This window comes from Empidonax traillii, unplaced genomic scaffold (assembly GCF_003031625.1).
Source record: "Empidonax traillii isolate 1590-97213 ecotype Southwest subspecies unplaced genomic scaffold, ASM303162v1 scaffold215:size2007263, whole genome shotgun sequence".
NCBI lineage: Eukaryota > Metazoa > Chordata > Aves > Passeriformes > Tyrannidae > Empidonax > Empidonax traillii.
Genome location: NW_020955408.1, coordinates 1,849,409 through 1,872,413, shown reverse-complemented (window position 1 = coordinate 1,872,413; position 23,005 = coordinate 1,849,409). Strand labels below are relative to the sequence as shown.

At 41.6% G+C, this 23,005-nt stretch overlaps 1 protein-coding gene across 1 annotated transcript in view; it reads right to left on the bottom strand.

Annotated features, from left to right (window-relative positions):
• Nucleotides 1-7,739: 7,739 nt before the first annotated feature.
• Nucleotides 7,740-23,005, bottom strand: part of ANKRD29 (ankyrin repeat domain 29) — a 31,841-nt gene continuing 16,575 nt past the window's right edge. The window contains exons 5-10 of the mRNA XM_027887573.1: nucleotides 22,670-22,768; nucleotides 19,693-19,791; nucleotides 13,829-13,927; nucleotides 13,265-13,360; nucleotides 12,108-12,206; nucleotides 7,740-10,493 (exon numbers count right to left, since the gene is read on the bottom strand). Coding sequence (XP_027743374.1) covers nucleotides 10,410-10,493; nucleotides 12,108-12,206; nucleotides 13,265-13,360; nucleotides 13,829-13,927; nucleotides 19,693-19,791; nucleotides 22,670-22,768 — 576 coding nt within the window. The 3' untranslated portion in view covers nucleotides 7,740-10,409. The remainder of the gene's footprint in view (nucleotides 10,494-12,107; nucleotides 12,207-13,264; nucleotides 13,361-13,828; nucleotides 13,928-19,692; nucleotides 19,792-22,669; nucleotides 22,769-23,005) is intronic.

Below are 23,005 nucleotides of genomic sequence, written 5' to 3'. Positions count from 1 at the left end.
CGGTTTTGGCAAAAGCGCCTTAATTTGGCTCCAGAGTCATTGCCTCGTGATTTCCAAGCGCACCCCGGGCACGCCGCCCCGGGGCTGTGCCCGGTGCGGGGCCGCTCCCGCCGCGCTGACACCGGGGACCCGGCCGTGTCGCAATCAGCAGTTCTGGGAGTGCTGGCTGCGCTCTGCCAAAGCAACCTGTTTGTTTGGGCTCTGTTTGCTTGGGCTCTGCGCGTTTGGACTCCTGTTTGGGATCAATTTGGGACCTGGCTGGGAGGAGGCACACTGAAAGCGGGGTGAGGCATTCTCTCTCTGATTTCCCCACCTCTTTACTGCCATCCCAGACTCTTTATTGCTTTTCCAGATAGTTAATGCACATTGCGCTGCTGGAATAAAACATGTAATTTAGCTGACATTGCCATCTGCTGACAAAAATGCGGACTAGTCTGGGTGTCATAGCCTCGCGGGCTAACATGTTGGCCGGGGACCTCCTGAGGGTCACGTAATCCGACTTTCTGCTGAGAACAGAATCCTGTTAAAGCTCAGGGAATTGCCTCGTTGCGTTATGAATAGCTTCAGAGATGGAGATTTCACGGCCTCTTTGGACAAACTGTTCCACTGATTGACCACACTTGCAGCGAAAGGTTTTTCCTGTATCTGAAGAGATTTTCCCATGTTCCAGCTTGAGGCACCTCTTATGGTGCCTGCCTGACAGGAGTGTGGCTCTCCCTTTTCCACAATCTCCCGTTTGGTAGCAGCAGAGAGCAGTAAGATGTCCCCAGAGACAGCTTTCTGCTTAGGGCTGAGCAAACAAAGCTCATGTGCTCCAACAGCCCTAGCTGTCTTGATGGCAGTAAAGTGGATTTACTCAAGTATATCAGGGTTGGTTTTTTTGGTTGTTTTTTTTTTTTTTTTTTCTTTTTCTTTTTTTTTCTGGGGAGCCCAAACTAGGGCACAGTACTCCAGTCTCAAAGAGAGAGGAATGACCCCAACCTTTGACCTACTGGCTGCCCCCTTGCTGATGATACAGCCTGCTGACTCATGTTCAGCGTCTCACCCAGCCCAACTACCCTAGTGTTTTCTGCCAAACTATTTTTCCCTCTAGCTGCTGTCCATCTTGTACTTTTCTGTGTGATTATTTGATCCCAGATGAAGGACTTGACATTTGGGAAACTGCTTTGAAACAAAGCTAGAGTAGTTAAAGTTACATTGTATTTTAATTTTCATGTAATAAAAAAAAGAATTATTTGGGACTATGCAGTGTGATCCTAGAGACAGGGGAACAAGTTGCCACATTTTCTAGGCATTCCACATAGGCAGAGGATGCAGTCAGAATAGCTTGCACAGCTACAGGTTAAAAAAATGCAAGAATCTTGCTTCAATGCTTGTGAAAAAGGTGAAGGATAGTAAAACTGACAAAACAGAAACGGCATTTTCTTTCTGAATGCACTGCATAATGAATAAGTGATTTAAGAATCATAGGTGAGAGAGAAGCAATTTATAATGAAAAACAAGCAAAAGGGAAGCTATTGCAATGACAATTTCCACTGTAAAATACTTAAGTCCATAACATCACACTTGTCTACTACCTATAGCATAAACAGAGAAAAGAGATAGTATTTTAATACTTCTCTGACTCTCGTATGGATACTCTATATGGCTGCCTAAATTCACACTGTTATTCTGGTGCAATTTCTCGGAGTTCTGCCTTTTTGCACTCACAAGCTGAAGTTAAGTGGTGTAGGTTTGAAGACTGATAAACACTGAAATCTTGCATAATGGCAGATGCAGAAACTAAAACATGTATCTGTTTTTATGTGGTCTCTCTACCCTGGCAGCCGGGTGACCAGAGCAGGGTATGCCCCCAGTCCTGTTGCAGCCATCGGTCTTGGTGGCGGCTCTGTGCCGTATTTGGGGGATGAGGATGCAGAGCTGTCTCTAGCAGGTCATGGGAATTTAAGTATAGTTGCATGAGTGTTATCAATGACAAAGCTGGTTGTGTCATCTTAAGGGTATCTTGTTCCTTATGGGCAGGGAAAAAGCAACCCTGAAGAGTTAACCCAGGTCAATCCTGCCAAAAGCTCATTGCCTTGTCTGTGATACACATGGCCCAAAAGAGACCATTCCCAGTCCTGGCTGCTCTTTTAGAAGGACATATATCAAGTTACATTTTACAAGGTTCCCTTTTAAACCCTGGATTATGCATAGCTGCTAGGGATTGTCCACTTGGAAGGTAATGGGGAATACTTATTCCAGTTCTCAGCAGCAGATACAAAACTAAGTTTTCCTGCCTGGAAGAAGAGGCCAATACTAATTCATTGAACAAGTCCTTTAATTGTCCATAAAGGTTCAATTGGTCCTTTCCCTCACTGGGTACCCTGAACTGTGTAAAGTTGTCTCCCAGGAAGCTTGTATAAAATAACTGCCCATTTTGTTCTGTTCTATGTCTTTGACTGGAAGCCCTGAGAGTTGCCTTCAGAGGTGGAGGCTTTACTGTGTATCCATCCCTTTACTCAACACAGAAATGAAACTTGTGTTACTGCTTCCACTAGAAGCTGAAGCACCTAATAGTGATGACCTTGCAATTTCTAGATGGCAATCTGTCTGAAGAATTACTTGTGTATACCAATGGAAACATAGTACGTGATCACTATGCAGCAAAATCAATTAAAAAGTCCATCACTGTTTATTCCCTGTAATTTTTTATGAGCCTTTATTATTTCTACTGCAATAGCACCCAGAGGCACTTGCAAGAATTTGGAGCTATAGTAAGGAACTCCTTGCATGTGGGAAAGCACGATATTCTCCTTGGATGCCTTGCAATCTTTGTGCAGACAAGCTGCAACAAGTGAGGGAAAAGTTTCACCCAGTTTCTCACACCTCCATTTTTATGTAGACCCAGATGAAACCGCTATAGCTTGTTCCAAGACTGTTCTTCCAGCTAAACCAGAATTGTGCTAGTACTAAACAAACCTGGTGTTTCCCGTTTGGTGCTGTAAGTGAATCATATTCTTTTCATCAGCTCTTATTTGTCCACCTTCCTCACCTGTGGAGGCCTGCTTGGCTTTTTATTATACATGACTCAGTGTACCTTTTACTTTGGTTAGATGCTCTTGGCTTCACCATATGGGATCAAATCAGAGCCTGGTGCTGCCACTACCCAATTAAGTATACAAGTAGTATGTCAGGTGATACTTAATCAAGTCTGTTCATCATCTTTTCCTCTTTCTATCTGCCCTAGTGTATTTTGCTCTACCAACCCCATGCCAGTGTGTCTCTATCTAACCTTAGAATGTCCCTTAGTCTCTCTTTAAGATCACATCCTTTCTGCATTTATCACTGGAGTAATTGAAACTCTTTTCATTTTTATTATGCTCAGAAGTAGTTATTTATTGCAATAACTGGGGACTTGAATTCAGTTGATTCAATGTTTGTTCCAGTTTTGCTACAAACTTGCTGGATGATCTGGGCAGTGCAATTCCTCTTCTGTAAAGTGGTGCCAATTTCATGACAACATGTAGCTCAAAGGCTCCAAAATAAGGTGTCAGCCACTGAGCTGTTGAAGGAAAACACTGTAGAAACACAGCTTATGATTACAGCAGTCTGGAGACACTCTGCACTTGTTGCTGTGAGCAAATATGTGCAGTATGTACTCGTGCCAGACACTGTGAACATGCTGGCAAATTCAAAGTTTGACCTACTAACAGCTGTGTATGGTTTGTATTAACATCAATTTACTGAGCCCCAATAGCACTATGCTGCCACTTGGTGAGGAACTCAGGATTTGCTGTCGAAGTGGAGAGTAAGGGCTGAACTGTCACAGAGGAGCCCATAAGGTCACTACCAAAATCTGACTTGGCAGGAGGAACAGGAGATGGCTTTATTAGCTACAATTTACCTGAGGAAAAGCCTAGTTATGATTAGACTTGGAGACATTTTGTCAGTGTTACACCACTTTGTCCCAGTGCACAGGGTCTGATGCAGCAGCATAGCCAAGGCAGAGCATGCAGAAACTCTTTTTGGAGTTTCAGAAAGTGGAATAATTCTTCTGCCTCTTCTTCAAACAATGTATTCCCACAAGCAAATCACGAGGTTCCAGTATCACTGTTCCAAGGGGTTTATAGGAACCTATATCCATATGCTGGATGCAAAGTATGTATGCATTCATGTATATGTATATACCCCACAAGAACACACTTGTGCACTGTATATGAAATTGCAGACAGCTTCAGATCTGCATTGAAGGTTAGTGTCATGCTCCATCTGTGCAACCAAGCCAGTGAAACAGCTCCACAGAAAAAAGCAGCATCCCTTGCTCCTTCCTGATTTAGCTGTGTTCTCCACCAGCCCACTCCAGATGGCTCTGCTGACCCCTGCTCCATGGCAAGGTGCAGCACTACGAAGTCCTTGTGCCAGTCCTGAACCAACTGACTTGACATTAAAAGCAGGACATTAAAACATTAGTCTAGCTAAAATGCCTTGTCAACATTGTGAGAGTGAAATGGATTATTTAGAGACAACTTAGGTATGTGCCTCAGATTTCATTTTGCTGTGCAGCTACAGCCACAGTTGCTAGGCATATGGTCTTGTTATTGATCTCATGAGAGCTAGTATCACTCTAAGTCACCGAGGAGATGAAGCAAAAAGTATATTGATTCATACATTTTAAGATCAAGGGGACTATTATGATCACATAAAGTTAGTTCCAGCACATCATATAATTTCATCCAGTAATTCCTGCATCAAACACAGAATGTTTCAGGTTAAACATGTCTTTCAGAATGAAAAGTAAATTTTTTTTTTTTAAACTCCAATTATGAAGGAATCATCTCAACAATTTGTTTCTTAAATAATTATCCTCACTCTTGAAAAACCACAGCTTGAAGTTTGCATTTGTCTAGTTTCAGCTCCTTGATACTGTTTTGATATGCTTTCATGTGCAAAATTAAGGAGCTTCCCACTCCCAGAAATCATCCTTTGTAGTGATTTAGGCCATGAACGAGTTACAGAACTTTTCTTTGATATTCTCTGAATAGATGGAGATGCCTTACTGAGTTGTGGCTGTAGGAATTTTTGATGATGACTTAAAATGTAGCTCAACACAACAGAAAATTGTAGGAGTAAGGCAAAAAGCCCGGGATGACAAACACAGGATGAAGAATATAGTTTTCTGTGTAAACTCTTTTCCTCTTTTATAAAGAGCATAATCCATTGCCCACCATAATAAGCATATCAACAGGGTGTTGACTTTTTTTTTTACTGAAGTATGTCAGATCAGTGTAAGGGCCAGTTTTACATTCAGGAATAATAACAGAACTACCAAGACACATTTGACTAAAAGTACAGTCTTATTCCTTTGATTCCTATGTTGCTTTTTATAATCTTCCCTTCAGACAGATCTGACCTAATGGATATTAATGTCATGGGGAGTTTGTCAGTGACATCTGGATCTTTGAAGCAAACCTTCTTATGTCATGCTAAATTAAGTTTTCCTGTTTCTCAAGCCAGAGCACCTGTTTTGTTTTTGGTGGTGTTTTTTTTTTTTTTCTTTCCCATGAATGCTATCTCATCTATGAGGACCTGGAAAACAATAAAAGTCTAATCAATCAAGTGAAATAGAGCAAAATTGCCTTTGCATAAATAGGAAACTAAGGAGAAAGAGTAGAATACAGAAGTAAGGGAAGAGATACTAAGTATGCAGAACAAGATAATCTGAGTAGTATATTTTTATTGAAATGATGGTATGGAAAAATGTGTCTTAGTAAAGCAACATTCCTGTTGCAGAATATTAGTCTTACATGGAGTTACATACATTTATATATATTTTATCAAATTCATAAAAGGTCAGGTCAAAACAAACTGTGGAATTCAGAAAAGTATGAAAAATCATGACGTTCCCAAGGGCCAAAAGCAGAGCTGCTGTGAAAAGGCACAACTCCATTTAGTCCTGGGTGTGCAGTACAATATTCTGTTGCTGGAAAAAGGAGCCTTGTGTATTATCTTTGGTTAGGCTCGCAGCAAACATTAACATTTTAACACAGATGACTGAAGGGTTCCAGGCAAGGGCTGTATTTTATGTCCATTCAGTGTTCATATCAAATTAAGTACAAATGGACTGGGGTTTGTGCTACCTCATTTTTTGTACAACAATTCTGAAACTTCTGAGACACCAGATTTGGTTAGCTTATGGATTTTCCAATAGTCACCAAGAGTGGCTGAATAAAGAAGTGTGAATTATTCTTGCAATTACCTTTCACTCTGAGGCAGATAATCATCGTTAAAGTGCATTAAATATGACCTGCAGCTATTTGATCTTGTGCTCTAACCCTCTCAGCTCTTCTAAAATAAACAAAGGTGGGTGGATCAATAGTGAGATGGTTTCATTCCAGAAGAAGAGGAGGTGCAAGAGGTACAACAGTGCCTATTATGTCATTACTGAATAGATGTTCCTGCACACTGCACTGCAGTGATCATCTAAATGAAAAACTCCATGTATTTGAGACCTCTGAGGCTACACCACTATCATAGTATGCCACTTCTCCCTATACCCCATGAGCTCTTCCTTGTGTTCTTTCCCCACCCTACAGTGGCTTGACACTACTGAAATAAAAGAAGGATGCCATATACTTCTCCTTAACTCACTGGTGTAGCCTGTTGTTTGGTTGCACATCCTTTCTACTCGCAGCTGATGGGAAGCCACCAAGCTAACAGCACCTGCCTAAATCCCATGTGAACTGGGCAAGAGGACAGGCCCCTGGGTCTGACTGTACAGAGAAGCAAGCCTAATAGCAATGTGCTAGTGGAGCTGATTCTTTTGGGGTGTAAGATGGTTATATATATGGCCCTTTCTGGTGAAAAGAACCCCCCAAACCTAACTCAAAAACCAGTTTGGCCTGTTAACCTGTCCAAGTTCTATTTCATAACATTATATTGTACCAGGATTCATCCTGCCATCTATGAAATAAATTTGGTGCCCCTTAATTTCTAGTCTAAAGTTACTCTTGTCTATTGCCATGAACTGATGAAGAGCTGCTTCATTTCACTAGCACATGAATGAAATCATCTATTTCCTTGCTTCCCTCAGTGATGCATTTAGAAACTTACAAAGGTAAGAGCGTCCACAGAGCAATTTGAAATCCTTACAAAAAAGGCACCATGACTATGCAAAGATCTACTGTCAATATTGGTGAATCAGCCGCCACGTGAAAGCAGGTTTCCGTTTTAGAACAACAAACAAACCCCAGTGGTATTTACTGAGCACTTTAAAGATAATAACAGCTACATAAATACCAAGAACTATTAAGGTTTCTTTGTGAAAAGGTTAATTGCATGGTGATAAACAGTATTGCAACTTTCAAGCCCATCTACAGGCAGAATAAGCACCTTTTGGTTACAGGGAAACCAAAACTAAAACCTGCCCTCTCTCCAAAGGCTCCGAGATGAAACAAATGCTCCCCCCAGGAAGGTTTCCACTAAAAGTCCTGTTTTGGTTGAATAGTGTCTTTGATGAAACTAGATTGAACTTCAGCCTGAGCGGGGCAGAGAAAGACTTGACAGGCAGTTCTCCACCGTGCAGCCTGCCCCCTGCCCCGCCCCAACCCGTGTGCCCTATCAGCCAACAGTAAGAAGAGCAAGGAGAGAGCAACAAGCCTCTCCCTTCAACCTGTGCTATCCCCACATTTCAAATTTTATTTAGAAATACGAAAAGCCAGCTATAGCCCAATATCACTGACTCAAAATAATGAGTAACTGCATCCTCTTGGAAGAAGGTCAGCAGATACTCTGTATGGGACGCAGCACGCCAGGTGTTCTTCACATGCCTGTTTAGAGCCCTGGCTGTGGTGACCTTTCACGGAGGCAGCTGGATACAGGACTTGGAAAGTCCTACTCTAAATGGTGGGGAGCAGACGTGCATCTTACCATGGACTGGCATATCTGAGGAAGCTCTTTGTTGAGTGGCTGCCCCTTTGGGGTGAGATGACTCTCCAAAGAAAATAAACCTGGCCACCAGCAGATACTGGACACCTGCACATTGTTGTCCCAGCTTGCTTACTTCAGCTGTTGCAGGACCACCATTGGCTTGCCTTGTTCTCTTTCTATGCTCTATTATCAGGAAAAAATAGGAGACCCTCACCAACAGTGGATGCTTCCACATTTTTAAGGAAGACTGATAACTACAGCCCATCTGATATTAAGAGTATTTACTGCATGGCTAATGATTATTCACCTCCTTTACCAATATGAAAGAGCTTTTCATCTTGAGTGTGTGGTTGTTCCCAATTGTTGATCTGAAGAAAATTCAGGGAGAAAGTTCAATATTGAGATCAGACTGCCCTAGAGTTCCTCTAGTTCTCTCCAAAACAATATGTTCATCTTCATCCCACTGGAGGCTCTAAATAAACCTGTCCTCTCCGGTGTTGTTTGTTGAAAAAGTTAGAGTGCAATCCCATCTAATGCTGCGCAACTTAAGTTCCCAATAAGGCTTTTGAGATTTCTGCTAGCTCAGTATTTTTTAGTTTTTTGCAGAACTTAACACTGGATACAGTCATCCTCTAAGCATCTTGCATAATTCTTTGATTCTGTACCAGTTCATCTTCAAGTTTCTCTTAGGCGCAACATTATTTTAATTTAAAAGCAGAATAAATTACCTAAACAAATAGACTTTTCTGGTATCTTATTACATTGTTGGAAAACTTAAGAGCTTTCCTCTTTAATGCTGAATAGAAATTGAATAGCAATTCCAGCATGCAAGCAAAGGTACATCCACTTCTATTCACCAGAGCATTGACTTCTTACCTAACTTACTCACAGACAGAATAACTTTATGATTTGGTAATATATGTGGCTAATTTTCACTACATAAATTACATTCATTTGTGCTAGCTCACTAAAAGATTTCCTTTTAACTCACTAAAGCAAAAGTGCAACAGTTCAGCTGAATCCTAGCCAGACATTTTTTAAGCAAGTAATATTTCATTTCCTTACAATCTTTGAAGGCAGGTGAAGTGCCTGTATTTATGTACTGAATTAACTTTTTACCTCAACTCACTATAAATTAGTCTCGAATGTTTTTGTGGCCAACATGGCATAGTATATACTGTTTATACTGCAAAAAATGGCTGGGTTTTAACGGGGTGTCTTACAGTACCATGGTTAAAACACAGCTCTTCACAAACCACCTGCAATTTGCACTGCTTTTTCCACACAGGCGTAGCACACTAAGTGTCTTAACCACAACAAAGGCCAAAACTGCTGTTGAAGAGTTCATTTTCCATGCCTGCATTAATTAGTGGGCCTGTTCAGTATGACTACGTGTTACCCTCACCAGCTGTTGAAACACCTGTATACTGTGCACGTCTCCCTTAGCTCGTGTCACAGACCTGGGTTACAAGTGTGTTGCATAGTAGCTGTGGGTATTAAACCATAGTGTCACACATCTGTGAGTGCAGAACATATGTGTACCACCTGTATAGCGTCTGTGCTGTTTGTTGTGCCCGACAGCTAAGTTTCTGATGTACTTGTGCCAGTGGATTTATGCCTATGTTGGTTTGCTAAGAAACTGGTCCTCCCCTACTCACAAAAATGCACATTTGTAAGGTTGGGGATGGATCCCATAGCACTGCATAGACATTGCAAAATCAACTGCTCCTCTGCGTTTCTGTTGCTGGACAGTGTCAGATCAAGATCCTATGACTGAGAGGACATTTCCTTGATTTTTGTTTGGTTGATAGCTTTTGGCATAATTTTTAATGCTCTTGATCGTTTTTACGGAGTCTCATGTAGTAGCAAAAATGTTACCAAAACCCTGGGCTGGCAGGAGGACCTTTCCTGCTGTGATGTTGAGGCAGGATCTCACCTCTAGCCTCGCGTGGCACTTGGAGGTAGAGAGGAATGATCTGAGCTAGTACAGTCGCCAAAGGGAGGGCAGAAGCACCATGGGGCTGTGCCAGGACCATCTGAATCCAAACAGCTGCAAGAATTGGGTCACCCTTCTGGCACAAGAGCCGAGTGCTCCCAACCCACACATGCACCCCCAGGCACCTGTTACAGGTATGTGGCCATGGGGATGCGTGTCTGATACGGCAGGAGTGCTCGCCTGTGTGGGGATGCGTGCTCTGCAGGCGTAGGGGAGCAAACGGTGGTGCTGGGAGCGGTGGGATCCTGGAGCACAGGCAGGGCTGCGGTGCAAACGCAGCTCCTGGATCCACCCCGCTCTCGTCACAGTCCTGTGTCCAGCGATGCTGGGCGGAGGCCTTAGCCCGTGGTGACCCTATGGCAAGGGCATCGTGCATTCAGGGAGCATGTACCGGAGAGGCTAATCAAACTGTTCCAACAAGCCCTTCTCAGGTAGCCTGGGTTTACTGTCATGCTGCTGTGGTCAGGGCACGTCTCTGTCAAACTGCATTTGCTACAGGGCTGCATTAGCTTTTCCTTTGCTTTTCCTTTGCACGGAGGAGTCGGAGGATGCGTTCATTTTTTGTTAGTTCTGCTGGCAGTTCATTTGCCTGGAACAAAACCAAAAAACTTTGAGGTTAGCAGAAGTGAAAGAGTATTTCCCAAATGTGGGCTAAAAGCATTAAACTCTAAAGAAGGTGTAACTGGGCATTACAATGATGTGATGTTTTCCAGTGCTGTCTCCACCACTGAAGGTACCTTAAGAAATTGTCTTTCATGTGGAAGTCTCACTTAAGTCTTCAAAATAATCCCAGCATAGAACTTCAGTGATCATCTTATTTTGTGCTGACTGTCCAGGCTAAATGGTATCCCTTGGGCTCCCTATGCTTCTGCCACATTAGTAACAGAGAGCATAGCTGCTGATTTTTTGGGGGAGATGAGGCAGGTCTTTGTACTAAAGTCCATAAAAATCTAAGGGAAGACTTAATTGGCTATGGAATAGTACTGCTATGCTGTAAGATTAGTAATAGAATATGAGTTTGGGGTTTCTTCTTTATTTATTGAATACAATTTTGGTAACATAAAGCATTTATAATGAAGCTACTTCTGAAAATCAGTAATTCTGTCCTTCAGATATACTCTGTTGTGCCAAATTGCACGTTACTTAAAAAAAAATTTGAAAAGTCAGTAGGAGAGGTTACAGCCATGGACTTTCTTATACTACACACCCTGCTGCTGCAAATCACTATCAGTAGCAGAAAAATCTCATACATCGTTTGGATTGATTATAGTATCAAACCAAAATTATAGTATCAAACCAATCAAACCAAATGAAGACTACTGTGTGACTGGTGTTAACTCTGCTGCCATCAAGTGGAATAATACAGAAATTAACAGCCACAGATATATTAAATGTGCAAAATATTTAGAAAGCATGTGCCTGATTACTTGTATTATAAGCTTTCATTCACTCACTCATAAACTGGACCATCTTAACACTGGTCTTAACACTAGGCCATCCATTCACAGCTTAACAAACCCAGCTATATATCAAACACTATCAGCAAACAGTTCAGAAACACACGTCAGAGGAAAACATTTTCATTGAAATTATCAAATATGTAAAGTTAAAACACTTTACAGAATAAAATCAAGTATTGTACATAGAAGTTGCCATTATTAAAAGAATGCAAAACTAATTAAGTAAACTAAAAGCTTTACAGTAAGATACGGGAAAGATGCACACAATTTTGGAGGAGTTTTTTTTTTTGTATTAGCAATGCCCTGAATTCTAACCAAATTTTCTCATCAAAGGTACCCAGATGCACATTCGTCTTTCTGCAGAAGTATCCTCCTTATACATCAGTATGGAGATAAGAATATAACTTATGACTTATCAAAACACTAACAGATTACTGTTTCCCTAAAATGCAACCTAGCTAGCGCATGACTAGTTATAGTTAACAATTTAATCTGTGGTGCTCTATTGAGTGAGTGAGTGGTTTATTCTCAGATTGACAAAAATTCTCAAGAACCAGCATCACCAGGGGCACTGTATACAGAAATTAATGGACTAAACGGTGGTGCTTCAGGAGAGGATCAAGAGGCAACCACAAAGCAACAGAGAAACATGGACTGCCCACACCTCCAAGGCACACACACACGGCTCCACTGCTCAGTGACCCCCACTTGCTCCTCAGCTGGGATGGTGTGCCAGGACATACCTTGTTCCTCAGGCATGGGTCCGCTCCTGCCTCAAGGAGCAGTGCCACTGTCCTCACGTTGCCACTCAGGACGGCTGCGTGGAGAGCAGAGGTCCCGTTCTAGAAATACCAATGGAGGTGTTTGTACCAGACATGGGAAGAAAGCAAAAGGCATTGAAACACAAATGTTTGTAAAGAACAAACCTATGAATGAGAGAGAAGTAACACAGAAGAGATTAGGCCATCAAAGGCCTAGTGTCTGATTTAGACAGGGTGCTGGCAGGTTAGGGGGCTATGAAGGAGGTGATTTTAAATGCTTTAATAAAAATGGGAGTCAAGTTCACTTTACCACAGCAATATTTCCTTTTAAAAATTACCCTTGTCAATAGATTAGAGGTGAAATGAACACAGCACTTGCTTCTGCCTGGCAAAATCAGTCATTAGCAAGTGAAACAGAAGCGCAAGCAGTAATGGAAACCATCTGTGCATTTTATCTTCTTTTTCTGATGATTAATGGCCTCACTGTCAGACAGCTGAATGGTGGGTTTTTTTATGGCTGGCCTTTTCTTTGCGGTTGCAAACTGACAGTTCAAATAACTGTGGAAGATATTTCATACTTGTAATTAACACCTACATTATCAAGAACATCAAATTGCCAATCTGTCGCATGCACAGAGGCTATCAAAGTATGTGACTCAGAGACACATAAAATTAGGTCAGTCATTAAAAAGTAGCTTCCAAATATATGTTATTTTTCAAGTCACTTTATGAATTCAGAGAAAACCAAAATAAAGTAGAGAATCTGCTTACAACATATTTCTTATGACACTATTTTGCTGACTAAATGCAGTAGAGGGCTGAGTATAATGCTAAAAATTGCACTGTTAAGAGCAATTAATTTATATTAGAAATAAAATCAGGTGAAAAAAAGCAGGAGAATTCCTTCTATGACACAATGTGCTTCCTCATTCCAAAAATTAAATTCCCAGATTTGTTTGAAAAGATTCATTTATGTGTGGCATTAAAGGCTAAATTAGGTAATTTCCTTTTTCTCTTGCCTTTTTTTGGGCTCAAGCTCCTATGGTCTTCCACTAGCACAGTCAAAAATGCCACGTCTTTCATCAGACCCTTTTCTTTCTTGAGATTCTGTCTAAAAATCTGTGTGTTTCACTACTAACCTTAAGCAGGCCAAGCGTGGGAGAGAATTTCAGCAACTCTTCTATCACGTTGTTGTATCCCTTAATGGCAGCCTTCAGTAATGCAGTCGTACCATCCTTTAAAAGAGAGAGGAGGTCAGTTCGGCTGTTATGGATGCTTCACCTGCATTCCCCTTGGCTGGAGGGAAATGCCAGCTCTCACCCACGCCTCTGAGAGGAAGGTCTCCTTTGCTCATTGTCTTTGAGAAGGCACCTCCACAGCATGTGCTGCTGGTTTTAGGGCACCTGGAGGATTGTTCCTCTGGCAGGTGAAAACTCTGGGGGGAAATGAACCAGTGACACCATATATCGATCGCCTTTGTCTCTCATCTATGTGGACATTTCCATTTCCCTATTCCAGAAGGTACCTCCGGGAAGGTGTCCCAGACACAGCAAGAAAAAGGAAACCCACGGTGGGACTTTTCAACTTGGCAAACAGGAAGGACTCTGGGGACACCAGGCCTCCAGACAGTCAGAGCTACAGTCCCTTGAAAAAGCTAGGGGGCATTAAGCTGCAGATAGAGTGCAGGAAGAAGTGCTACTCACATCCCTCGCAGCGTCTCGCTCAGCACCGCGGAGCAGCATGACTCGCACCACTTCACTGTGACCCATCTGTGAGGCGATCCACAAGGGAGCTGTCCCATCCTGCAAGCAAAATAATACTGCTAATGGTTTCACCTCGATGTCCTGGGCTCTCTGATATTTTACTGCCCAAGCCTACTGGAATGGATGTACTTTGATTACTCAGTGAAATCCTGCATTACAGGGAGACATATTCAGAGCTGTGTCCAAAAACACTTGGGAAGTCAGTGTATCAAGTTAGAACTGCTTCAGTTTGTGGAACAGAGCCACCCTTACCTGCTTTCTTTTGCATAGTTGGACAGAAATGTGCATTGTTGTGCGAACAGTTAAAACCCAGTCAGGCACCTTCTGTGCTTAAAATACACGGGTAAGTTTGAAACACAAAGACTAAAGGTATGCTGTGTACTTAAAACTGTAGGTGGTTGGATGTGACAGAAGATACAGACAAACCTCAGCATGCACAGGCAGATTCTGCAGTTGGCTGTCCATACATAGGGAGTGAAAGTTGTTTAAAGAAGCTAGGGAGCAATGCAAGATGATCATCAACTTTCAATATCAGGTTACATTATACACCCTCAGGGAATCTGGTAAAAATGTCCTGCCTTACAGTGATGGGGAGTATTTTACAAATTTTACCTTCAAGAGCTCCACTAGAAAACAAAGTAATTACCAAGGAATCCAACATGAAGCAATCTGGTTTGGAAAAATTGTCCTATGACAGCATTATTTGAGCATAAACCCCTAAAAAATGAAATGCACTTTCAGAATAAGCTAACTTTGTGATGGATTTTCATCTCAAAGGCAAAAGTGAATTGAAGCACTACAAGTATTTCTCACTGTAATTAGAATTTGATTTTGTGTCATCTTCTCCTTTTGCTTCTAAATGGCCTGATCGAGACTACAGGAGAACTCCAACAGCTATGTGGTGCCAAACTGATTCTTGTGGGCCTTTAACAAAAGGCTTTGCCTGTTTGGACTTTAACATAAAAGTGAGGCCTCACATTGGAGGGTGTCTGCTTCTGCCTTCAGCGCTTGCCAGTTCCCCTCACCACCCTTAGCAGCCTGAAGACTTGGCCTGAAAATGGAAGACAAAAGGCTTCCAAAAGGGTCTTAATGAGAAGTTTCAGAAGAAATCAACTTTTTACTTTAAATAAAATATTTCCACCTTGATCAAAGAAGTAATCTTTCTTCTCAGTGCCAAATGACTTGGCTCATGCAATCCAAAAAACCATTGTAGTACCAGTTTTCTGCTTTCTATGGGCTAGACTTAATCTTTTCGAGGAAACAGAAAAGTTATTTCTTTCTTTGATATAATGTTCTGGGCTTTTCTTTTTCTGATTCTGAGAAAGAGTAAAGGCACATCCTGTGATCTTTAATATTCTCAAATAATCAGGAACAGGATCTCTGCCCACTCATGCCTAATTTCTCTATAAATTAACTCTTTGAAACTAGTGATTCTAGTATATATCCTGTTATTGCTATGAGTGTTCTTTGTCATTAAAAAATAACAAAGGCTGTGTTGTATACAGCACGTGTGATATTACTGCAATGGCAAGAACTGTCCCTCTTCAATTTATAGTGTTTTCCCTACCTGTAAGCTGACACTTCATATTTTTCTAATCTCCCCCCAGCAGAGGGCTCTAGAAAATAGCAATAAGGACACTGGAAAAGCCTTAAAAATTTGGAAAATATCTGAGAGCCGCCTACGATTTAATCTATATGAAGAACCAATGTTGTGCAAATCCACACGTGTATTTACACAAGAAATACAAATACAAGCTCAGCACAGGGAATATAGCAGCTTTTTTTTTACTCACAGTGAAGTTTTTAGGAACAACTCTTATTTTCAGGTATAAATGAAAAGAAGCATAAGGAAATACAAGTGTTGGGTAACATCACTGCTACCATTAACTGTCCTTAAATAATATTGCTGTTAGACATCATCCTTGGTGTCTCAGTTATAGGCTAGAGGCAAAAATACATTATGAGAAAGACTGGCTGTCTTGGAGGACTTAGCCTGAAGAGAAGAAAGATTCTAAAACTGATGGTAAGCTCACATTGACTATGGTAATTTTCATTCTTTTGAGCAAACAGCATCTAACATGCAGGTTTATGCAAGTATGTATAATATTTATACAGCATAGATGAGCTTCTGTCCATTTTCATGTTGGTGAATGGTGCAAAAGAGATACTACATTTTACACATGAGAATTCATGTGTAAACAGACAATAAAGACTGAGTCAGGAAGAAAGTCCAAACACTACTTTCCTTTCCTTGTCCCTCTGCCCACCCAGCAGACTCCATACTATTACATTCCTAGAACAATATTAAACACCCAATATGTTTGTAAATTGGGGGTTTTTTCCATATTTGACTACAAGCTAGTATATATGGACTACACCTTATTACATCTAGCAGCCAGCAGTTCCAAAGATATCCTGACTGAAATTTCTGATCCTCTTTCTCTTACCATTAACTAATGACTTTGCTTTGCAGCTTTAAATCTCAACTTTTGCTTATGGCTTGAAGTTTTAGGAGAGGTCAGAGTAGGGTGGGAGGTGAAAGACCCCTCGAATTACCAGTAGGAGCTTCCAGGGGCACAGACCCCCTACTCTCAGGCTACTCAGTGTCATCTCCTCCACTGCTATGTCCGTCAGTCCATTTGCACCACTACACCTAATTTGCTAATAGCAAATTGCTTTTTTGCCTGTAGTCTGCTCTATATAGGTTTACTGGCTTACATGTAAGTGTAATTGCATACCACGTGTTAAGAAAAAAAACATTATTTTTCAGATTATTTTGAATCTACTTAGCCAGACAGACTAAAGCCTGCTGAGACACAGGCTGCCAAAACAGCGTGAAATTCACTGGCAAAGAATCTTATAGCTTTGTTTTTTGAGCTGGAGAAGCATAGAAATCACTCCTGCACCAGGCGTCAGACAGTGTGCCCAGCTCTGTCTAGACAAAAAGATGACAAAAGAATTCCTGCCCTGCTCCTCAATATTGGAAAGAACAGAAGGCAACTAAAACCTAAGAGAAATCACATTAGCAGGAACAAAACTTTCCAGGAAGCTTCACTATTTGGTCTTCTGAGAGCTGAGCTAAAGGGCCTGCACACAGACAGCCAGTACCATCTGAAATGCTCTATGGTGTCACGAGCAATGCTGTGGGATGTGGGAGGTGGGACACCAAACTGAAGGGGAACTGGTACCACTGCAGCAGGAGGAGACATACAAGGCAGATGCATGTGCTCAGGAACATGAATTAGGCCTCCAAATTCTCAAGGTAGAGAGAAAAAGCTCGATACCATGAGGAAAGAGAAGCATAAACTCACATCTGGCACTCTGCAGTCCTGTAGTAAGAGGTAATGTTGCCTGGAAGTTTCCTACCACAGTGAGAGCAATGTAGCTTGTAACAGACAGTGAGAGTCATCTGGCATCAAAACTGCCCCATCTAGAGCTACATTCCTCATGACCAACATGCCACCTTCGAAAAAAGTACAAATTGGTTTGTTAGTAAGAAAGAGACTTAGATCCATCCAACCATTACTTGACTAATTAAACAGTAAAAAATTTCCATTTGTTAAGGAAATGTTTCAGATTACAGTGGGCCCAAATACAAATGCCACGCACTTATCCAGGCATAATCTTAGCAGGGATCGGAGGTACCCTGAAGCAAAGTAAGCCTGTCCTGCTGGAGATGAAACAGAGGAGCCAGGAGGAACAGTCACACAGAGACAAGTATTTGCCTCAACTAAGATTTAAAAATGCCTCGTGAAACATTATGTTGTAGAAATTGGATTAGAGAGCTAAAAAAATAGTGTCAGAAAGAATTAGCTGGTGCATGATAATTACAGTTAGCAGAATGCAGTTTTTATGGCAACATGGTTCAGCTAAATCTGACGCTCAGCAGCTCTATTTTGAATGACTCAAAAGGCATGAATGCATACTTTGGTCTTTCCTTCTATACTGATCTTTTAGACTGTGTTAATTAACAGGCCTTAACATTTCTTAATCTTTTTCCTGGGAGACAGTGTGAAGGCAACCTAGGAACAGCTAATGCATCGATCCAGGGAGCAGCTGCCAGCACAGCTCTGTGCTGGGAGGTGGGGGTAGGAACAGAAAGAAAACCACTTTAATTTGGGCACTTCAAATAATAATTCTGTTCCTTACACCCCAGCCAGGACTGTACACAGACACCTACAGATGCAGCAAAAGTCACATATGGATCAGTCTCTGCTGCCAAGCTATGATTTGTCAGGCTTTCAGTGTAGATGAAAGGAAATACTGAAAATACCTGGCAAAGCTTGTTGCATGCCACGTTGTCCACTGTTATTAGAGTTTTCACGTTCATTTGCTCTTGCCTGCTGATTTTTCACTTGTTGCAGTCAGTGATCACAGCCACCTGGCAGACATACATGACTGATTGTGAGGACACGACCTTATCCCATCAATTTCAAAAGTGCAGTGAAGACCCAGGACAGCAACCTTGCCTGCAGGGTTTCAGCAGACCACAGTGGAGGTTCTCTCAAAGCAGGTAGAGATTCCTGTCTCTAACCAAACATTTCTATGTGCTGGGTTGTAAAGCTAGCTGTGCAACTGCCACATCTGGCTGTTTAGGCGCTGATTTTAGAGTCAAGAAACAGCTAAACAATTATGAAACCCTTTTTTGGAAATTAAGAGAACTTTTATACATGTCTCTGTACACCACGCATGCTTACCTATCCCATGGTTAAACACCTAGAAAGCCTCTTGATCTCTCACCTAATACCATCATCCAGTGATGCACAGTGGATCTAGCCCTTAAACCCCTAGCAAGGACCTCTGAACCAGCCACAAATCCAGCTCAGATATATCATTTGATGATCAAACAACAGCCCTATTGCTTGCAAAGGAGCTAATTTCATGTTTATGGCTGCCACTGGTCATATGTGTTTGCAGGACCAAGTCCACTAGAGTAAGCAGCTGGAAATGGGAAGAAAGACTTTCCACATGTTTCAAGAACTTCCAGAGATGAAGGTAACACTCATGCTCGAGTTTCAGAGTGCATAGGGGTGACAAAGTAGAACAAACAAACAAAAAAGTAAAACTAAAAATAAAAGCTTTTGTCAAAGATCAATTTTGACACCAAAGCCACAGTACTGAGGGCCTGGTGATTTCAATATATAGATAACAATATACTCCCCCTAAAATTCACGATTTTCAAAAGCTTTCCAAAGGATTTCCTAAAGAACTCACGGATGTGGTAGGCTGTGTAGACCTTCACAGGTAACATGGTACCACACAAATGGTCAGTAGTCGCAAAAGGTAGTGCAAGGCTCTTATATCAACATTATATACAGTTTTGTTGTGATTTAGTTTTTAGTCCCTGGCCAAAATGTGCATGCTGTTCAAAGCTGTTCAAATGAGCAGTCAGTGGTTTGATCTGTTTTACAATCATAGAGTCATTTAGGTTGGAAAAGCCCTCTAGGATCATCGACTCCAATCATTAACCCACTAGTGCCAACTCTACCACTAAACCATGTCCCCAAGTGCCACATCTACATGTCTTTTAAATACCTCTAGGGATGGTGACTCATAGGGTGTAAACACAACTGGTGCAGACCTGGAACAGAGCTTTCAGTTTCACTTCTTCCAAAAAATGATCTAGTTCGCATGCAAGCAGAAATGACTGAGATACATCAAAATCACATTACCAATCTGAATTAAAACAGAGAATGCGGGCACAGCCACAAACTGCCTTCTCGTGAAACACCTCCATGGGAACCTAATTTTCTATAACTGTAAAAAAACTGGAACACAGTTCTGCCCCAAGGTGTTGAGCATACCTGCCGTGGCTGGTTAACCTTTGCTCCTGAAGAAAGCAGCAGTCGGATGACATCCAGATAGCCTCCTTGTGCCGCCAGGAAAATTGCAGAAGCTCCATCCTAAGAACAAACACATCCATCTTACACTGTGTTGAAATAACACCATTTTCCTACACGAAATTAAATCAAACTGAATCAATTTCTCATTCCTAAGTCAGTACGCTGTGTAACAGCAGATACAAAGACATGCTCAAGAAATAATTACCAAAATCCACAGTCTAGATCATAATAAACTATGGCAACATTTTCATTCAGTATGCACAAGTACTGGCTTCCATCATATATCAAACTGACCTTTAAATCCTGGGTCTGGAATACTAAGAGTCTAGTTGATTGAAGCACTGACCGACACAACTAGAAATTACTTCCTGTATAGCAATATAGGTTCATTTAACTTTTATATGCTCGTGCAAAGTGTTCTGCTACGCAGACACATGGTGAAAACATGTTCAAGTACTTTGCAAGACTGGAGACTCCAACACTGAACTCTCCTCTTGAGGCTGAAGAAGTAAAGACTGTGCCATACTCTTGTGCTACCCCAGCAACTACCATGCCACTGCTCTGCAACAGCTTGTAGAAGAGACTTCACCTAAAATATAGCAATCTAAAAGTATTTCATAGACCTATTAGAAACCAGAATTTTCCTGCAAAAAGCTTGCGAAAGAACAAATTGTGAACAACTACAGGGTTTTATTTTTCTTCAACATGCCTTTCACGTGCTGACATTCTCAGAATTTGACTTCACAGAAACTTCTCCCTTGGGAAGAAAACTTAAAAGTCATATTACATTAAGTTTTTTTGATGATAATCCATCCAACCAAGTAGAAGCAGAAATCTGAGGGTGGAACAGGTGTTTACTCATCCTATATCCACAGCATTCAGCACAGAGCGTGCTCGGGCAAGTTTTCCCAGAAGCTGAGACTCTCTTAGTTTAAATAGAGACGTGAATAAACCCCCTCACTGCATCTCAGATGTGCAAGTACACATCTCACGCCAAATCAGGCAGATGCTTATCACAAAATATAGGGCATTTTAGTGAAAGCCTGTTGTTGACCTTGCTGACCTCGTTGGCATATCACCATGTCAGGACTGAATGCTGTTGTCTGCAGAAAGAGTGCTTAGCTACTCCTCTTCCCGCAAAACTCAGCACAGACTTGGTGAAGCATGAACAGAATATAATGCTCCAGGGACTGAATTTAGAGTGTCTGACACTGATTTCAAGACAAATGTCCTGGTAAACAAAAGAGGTGTCTGCTGGCACCATAAATGCACACCCCTCTGGGCTCTCTGAGGGGCTGTTCTCTTTGGTTGCTATGTGAGAAAAAGGGTCATGGTGTCAGAGCCTTTGCAGGCTTCCCCTTGAGACAGATATATTGAGAACACTTCAATTTAAAAAGTAAACAAGGTTGTGTGATATTAAAAAAGCTCTTTATTATAGCATCAATCAAGATGGAGAATCTTGCATTCCCTGACACCTATTTGGTTTGAATTGATACTGCAATGAGAAAGCTGTCTTGAGGCTATAACATATTTCTGCAAAAAATACTATTTAATTAGGGTATTCTCTTGTCTTCTGCCCTCTTGACCCCTCATCTGAGTCTATTTCAGACTAAAACATAGATCTCAATGGTTTTGGGGACAAGTATCCAAAGGTATGCTGGAAATCCCTCTCATTTGGCTGCCTGCCAGTGAAACTGCCATCCAGATACCACTTTGCAAAATGCAGCTTGGCCATGTCCCACAAAACACTTATTTTCAAGAGATCATGTTCTTGTTTTCTTAAGCAGCTCTTTCTGAATGGCTTTGCCCAATGTCTGTGAGCAATAAAGATACATTTCCAAATCCGATTGCAAATATTGCTCATTTCCAGGAGAGACAACAAGGAAGTTATTTTACTGCCTTCACCTCTGGATAAGTGTCTGCAGGTGTGGCAGCACGTCTATTTTTAAACTGAGTGGCAACCCCTGGGATTACCGTACAGAGGCATGAATCACTGCCCTCAGATTAGAAAGACAATTGCTATTGGCACAGCAGAAAGGGAGGAACATCCTTCTTTATAAATACAGGGTGAGGACAGAACCAAGGTGGGGACCCTCCATATGACTGTGCACAGCTCCCAGTGGCTTCTGCAGTCAGCAGCCCCTCAGCTGGGAACTGAGAGTGCAACAGCATCCTGCACATCCAGAGCCCGTGGAAACAGCTGAAAAAACTCGTATATCCTGGGGGAACAACTTTCTCTTTGTCAGTCTTGAGTGCCCGGGGGTAAGAAAGAGTGGTGGGAAGCAGAGGGAAAACCCGCCACTGGTTTCTGTTGAACACTGAAAAGTTCAACTTATCTGTGTCTCTGTTGGAGTAAATTAAATCCAGAGCTTCACTGGCTCAATCCAACTTTCTGAAAAGTCAACTAAATAACATCAGTTCAGCCATTTTAACCATTCTTTGCCCACAACACTGGCAAACTGGAGATTCACAAATACCAAATAACATAATTTTAACTAATACTTTAAAAAAATACTTTGAAGACATTTAAAGATTTTAACTTTTACCACTCTTTCTGACAAAAAAAAATGATGTCTATAGTACATCAGAGGCTTCATAGCTATTTACTCTTCTACAGATCATGGCAGAACATGACATGATCTTTTGTTCAAAGCTGATGGATAGCATAAGTCTGATCCAGATTTAGTACATATCTTTCATACAGATACCAAATCAAAAGGCAGCCAAGCATCTTTTGTGATTTTGTGCTACTTCTCTCAGCATCACGAAAAGCAGACAGTTAACAAAATTCACATCTTAGAAGAGCGGAGTACTATAAAACCACAACATTTGGCAAACGCCTCCCTGTGCTGGAGCCAGAGTGTCTGCTGTCGTCCAACCGACAGCACATTTGTTCCACCACCATCGTTGTCAATATTATGTGTGTCGAATAACTCACGTAGAGCTGATCGTGAATGTTGGCGCCGTGCTTCAACAGAGTTTCCACTACTTTTGCGTGCCCGTACTGACAGGCAGCCAGGAGAGCCGTACCTCCATCCTGTGAAAAAGCAAAGAATGGGTACAGCCAGGTGAGAGGGCACATGCCAAAGGCTTTAAAGCTTTTCAGAATCTGGCTCACAGCAGTTCTGTAGTGACTAGCTACTGAATCTTTCATAATTTTATTACCAAGTCTCGCCACATAAATCTTTAAACTTGGCTCTGTCATTATTTTTCTCCTGAGTTTTTTTAGGGAGGGATAGGAACAAGGAAAATTCTGGGTTTTTTTCTTCGTCTT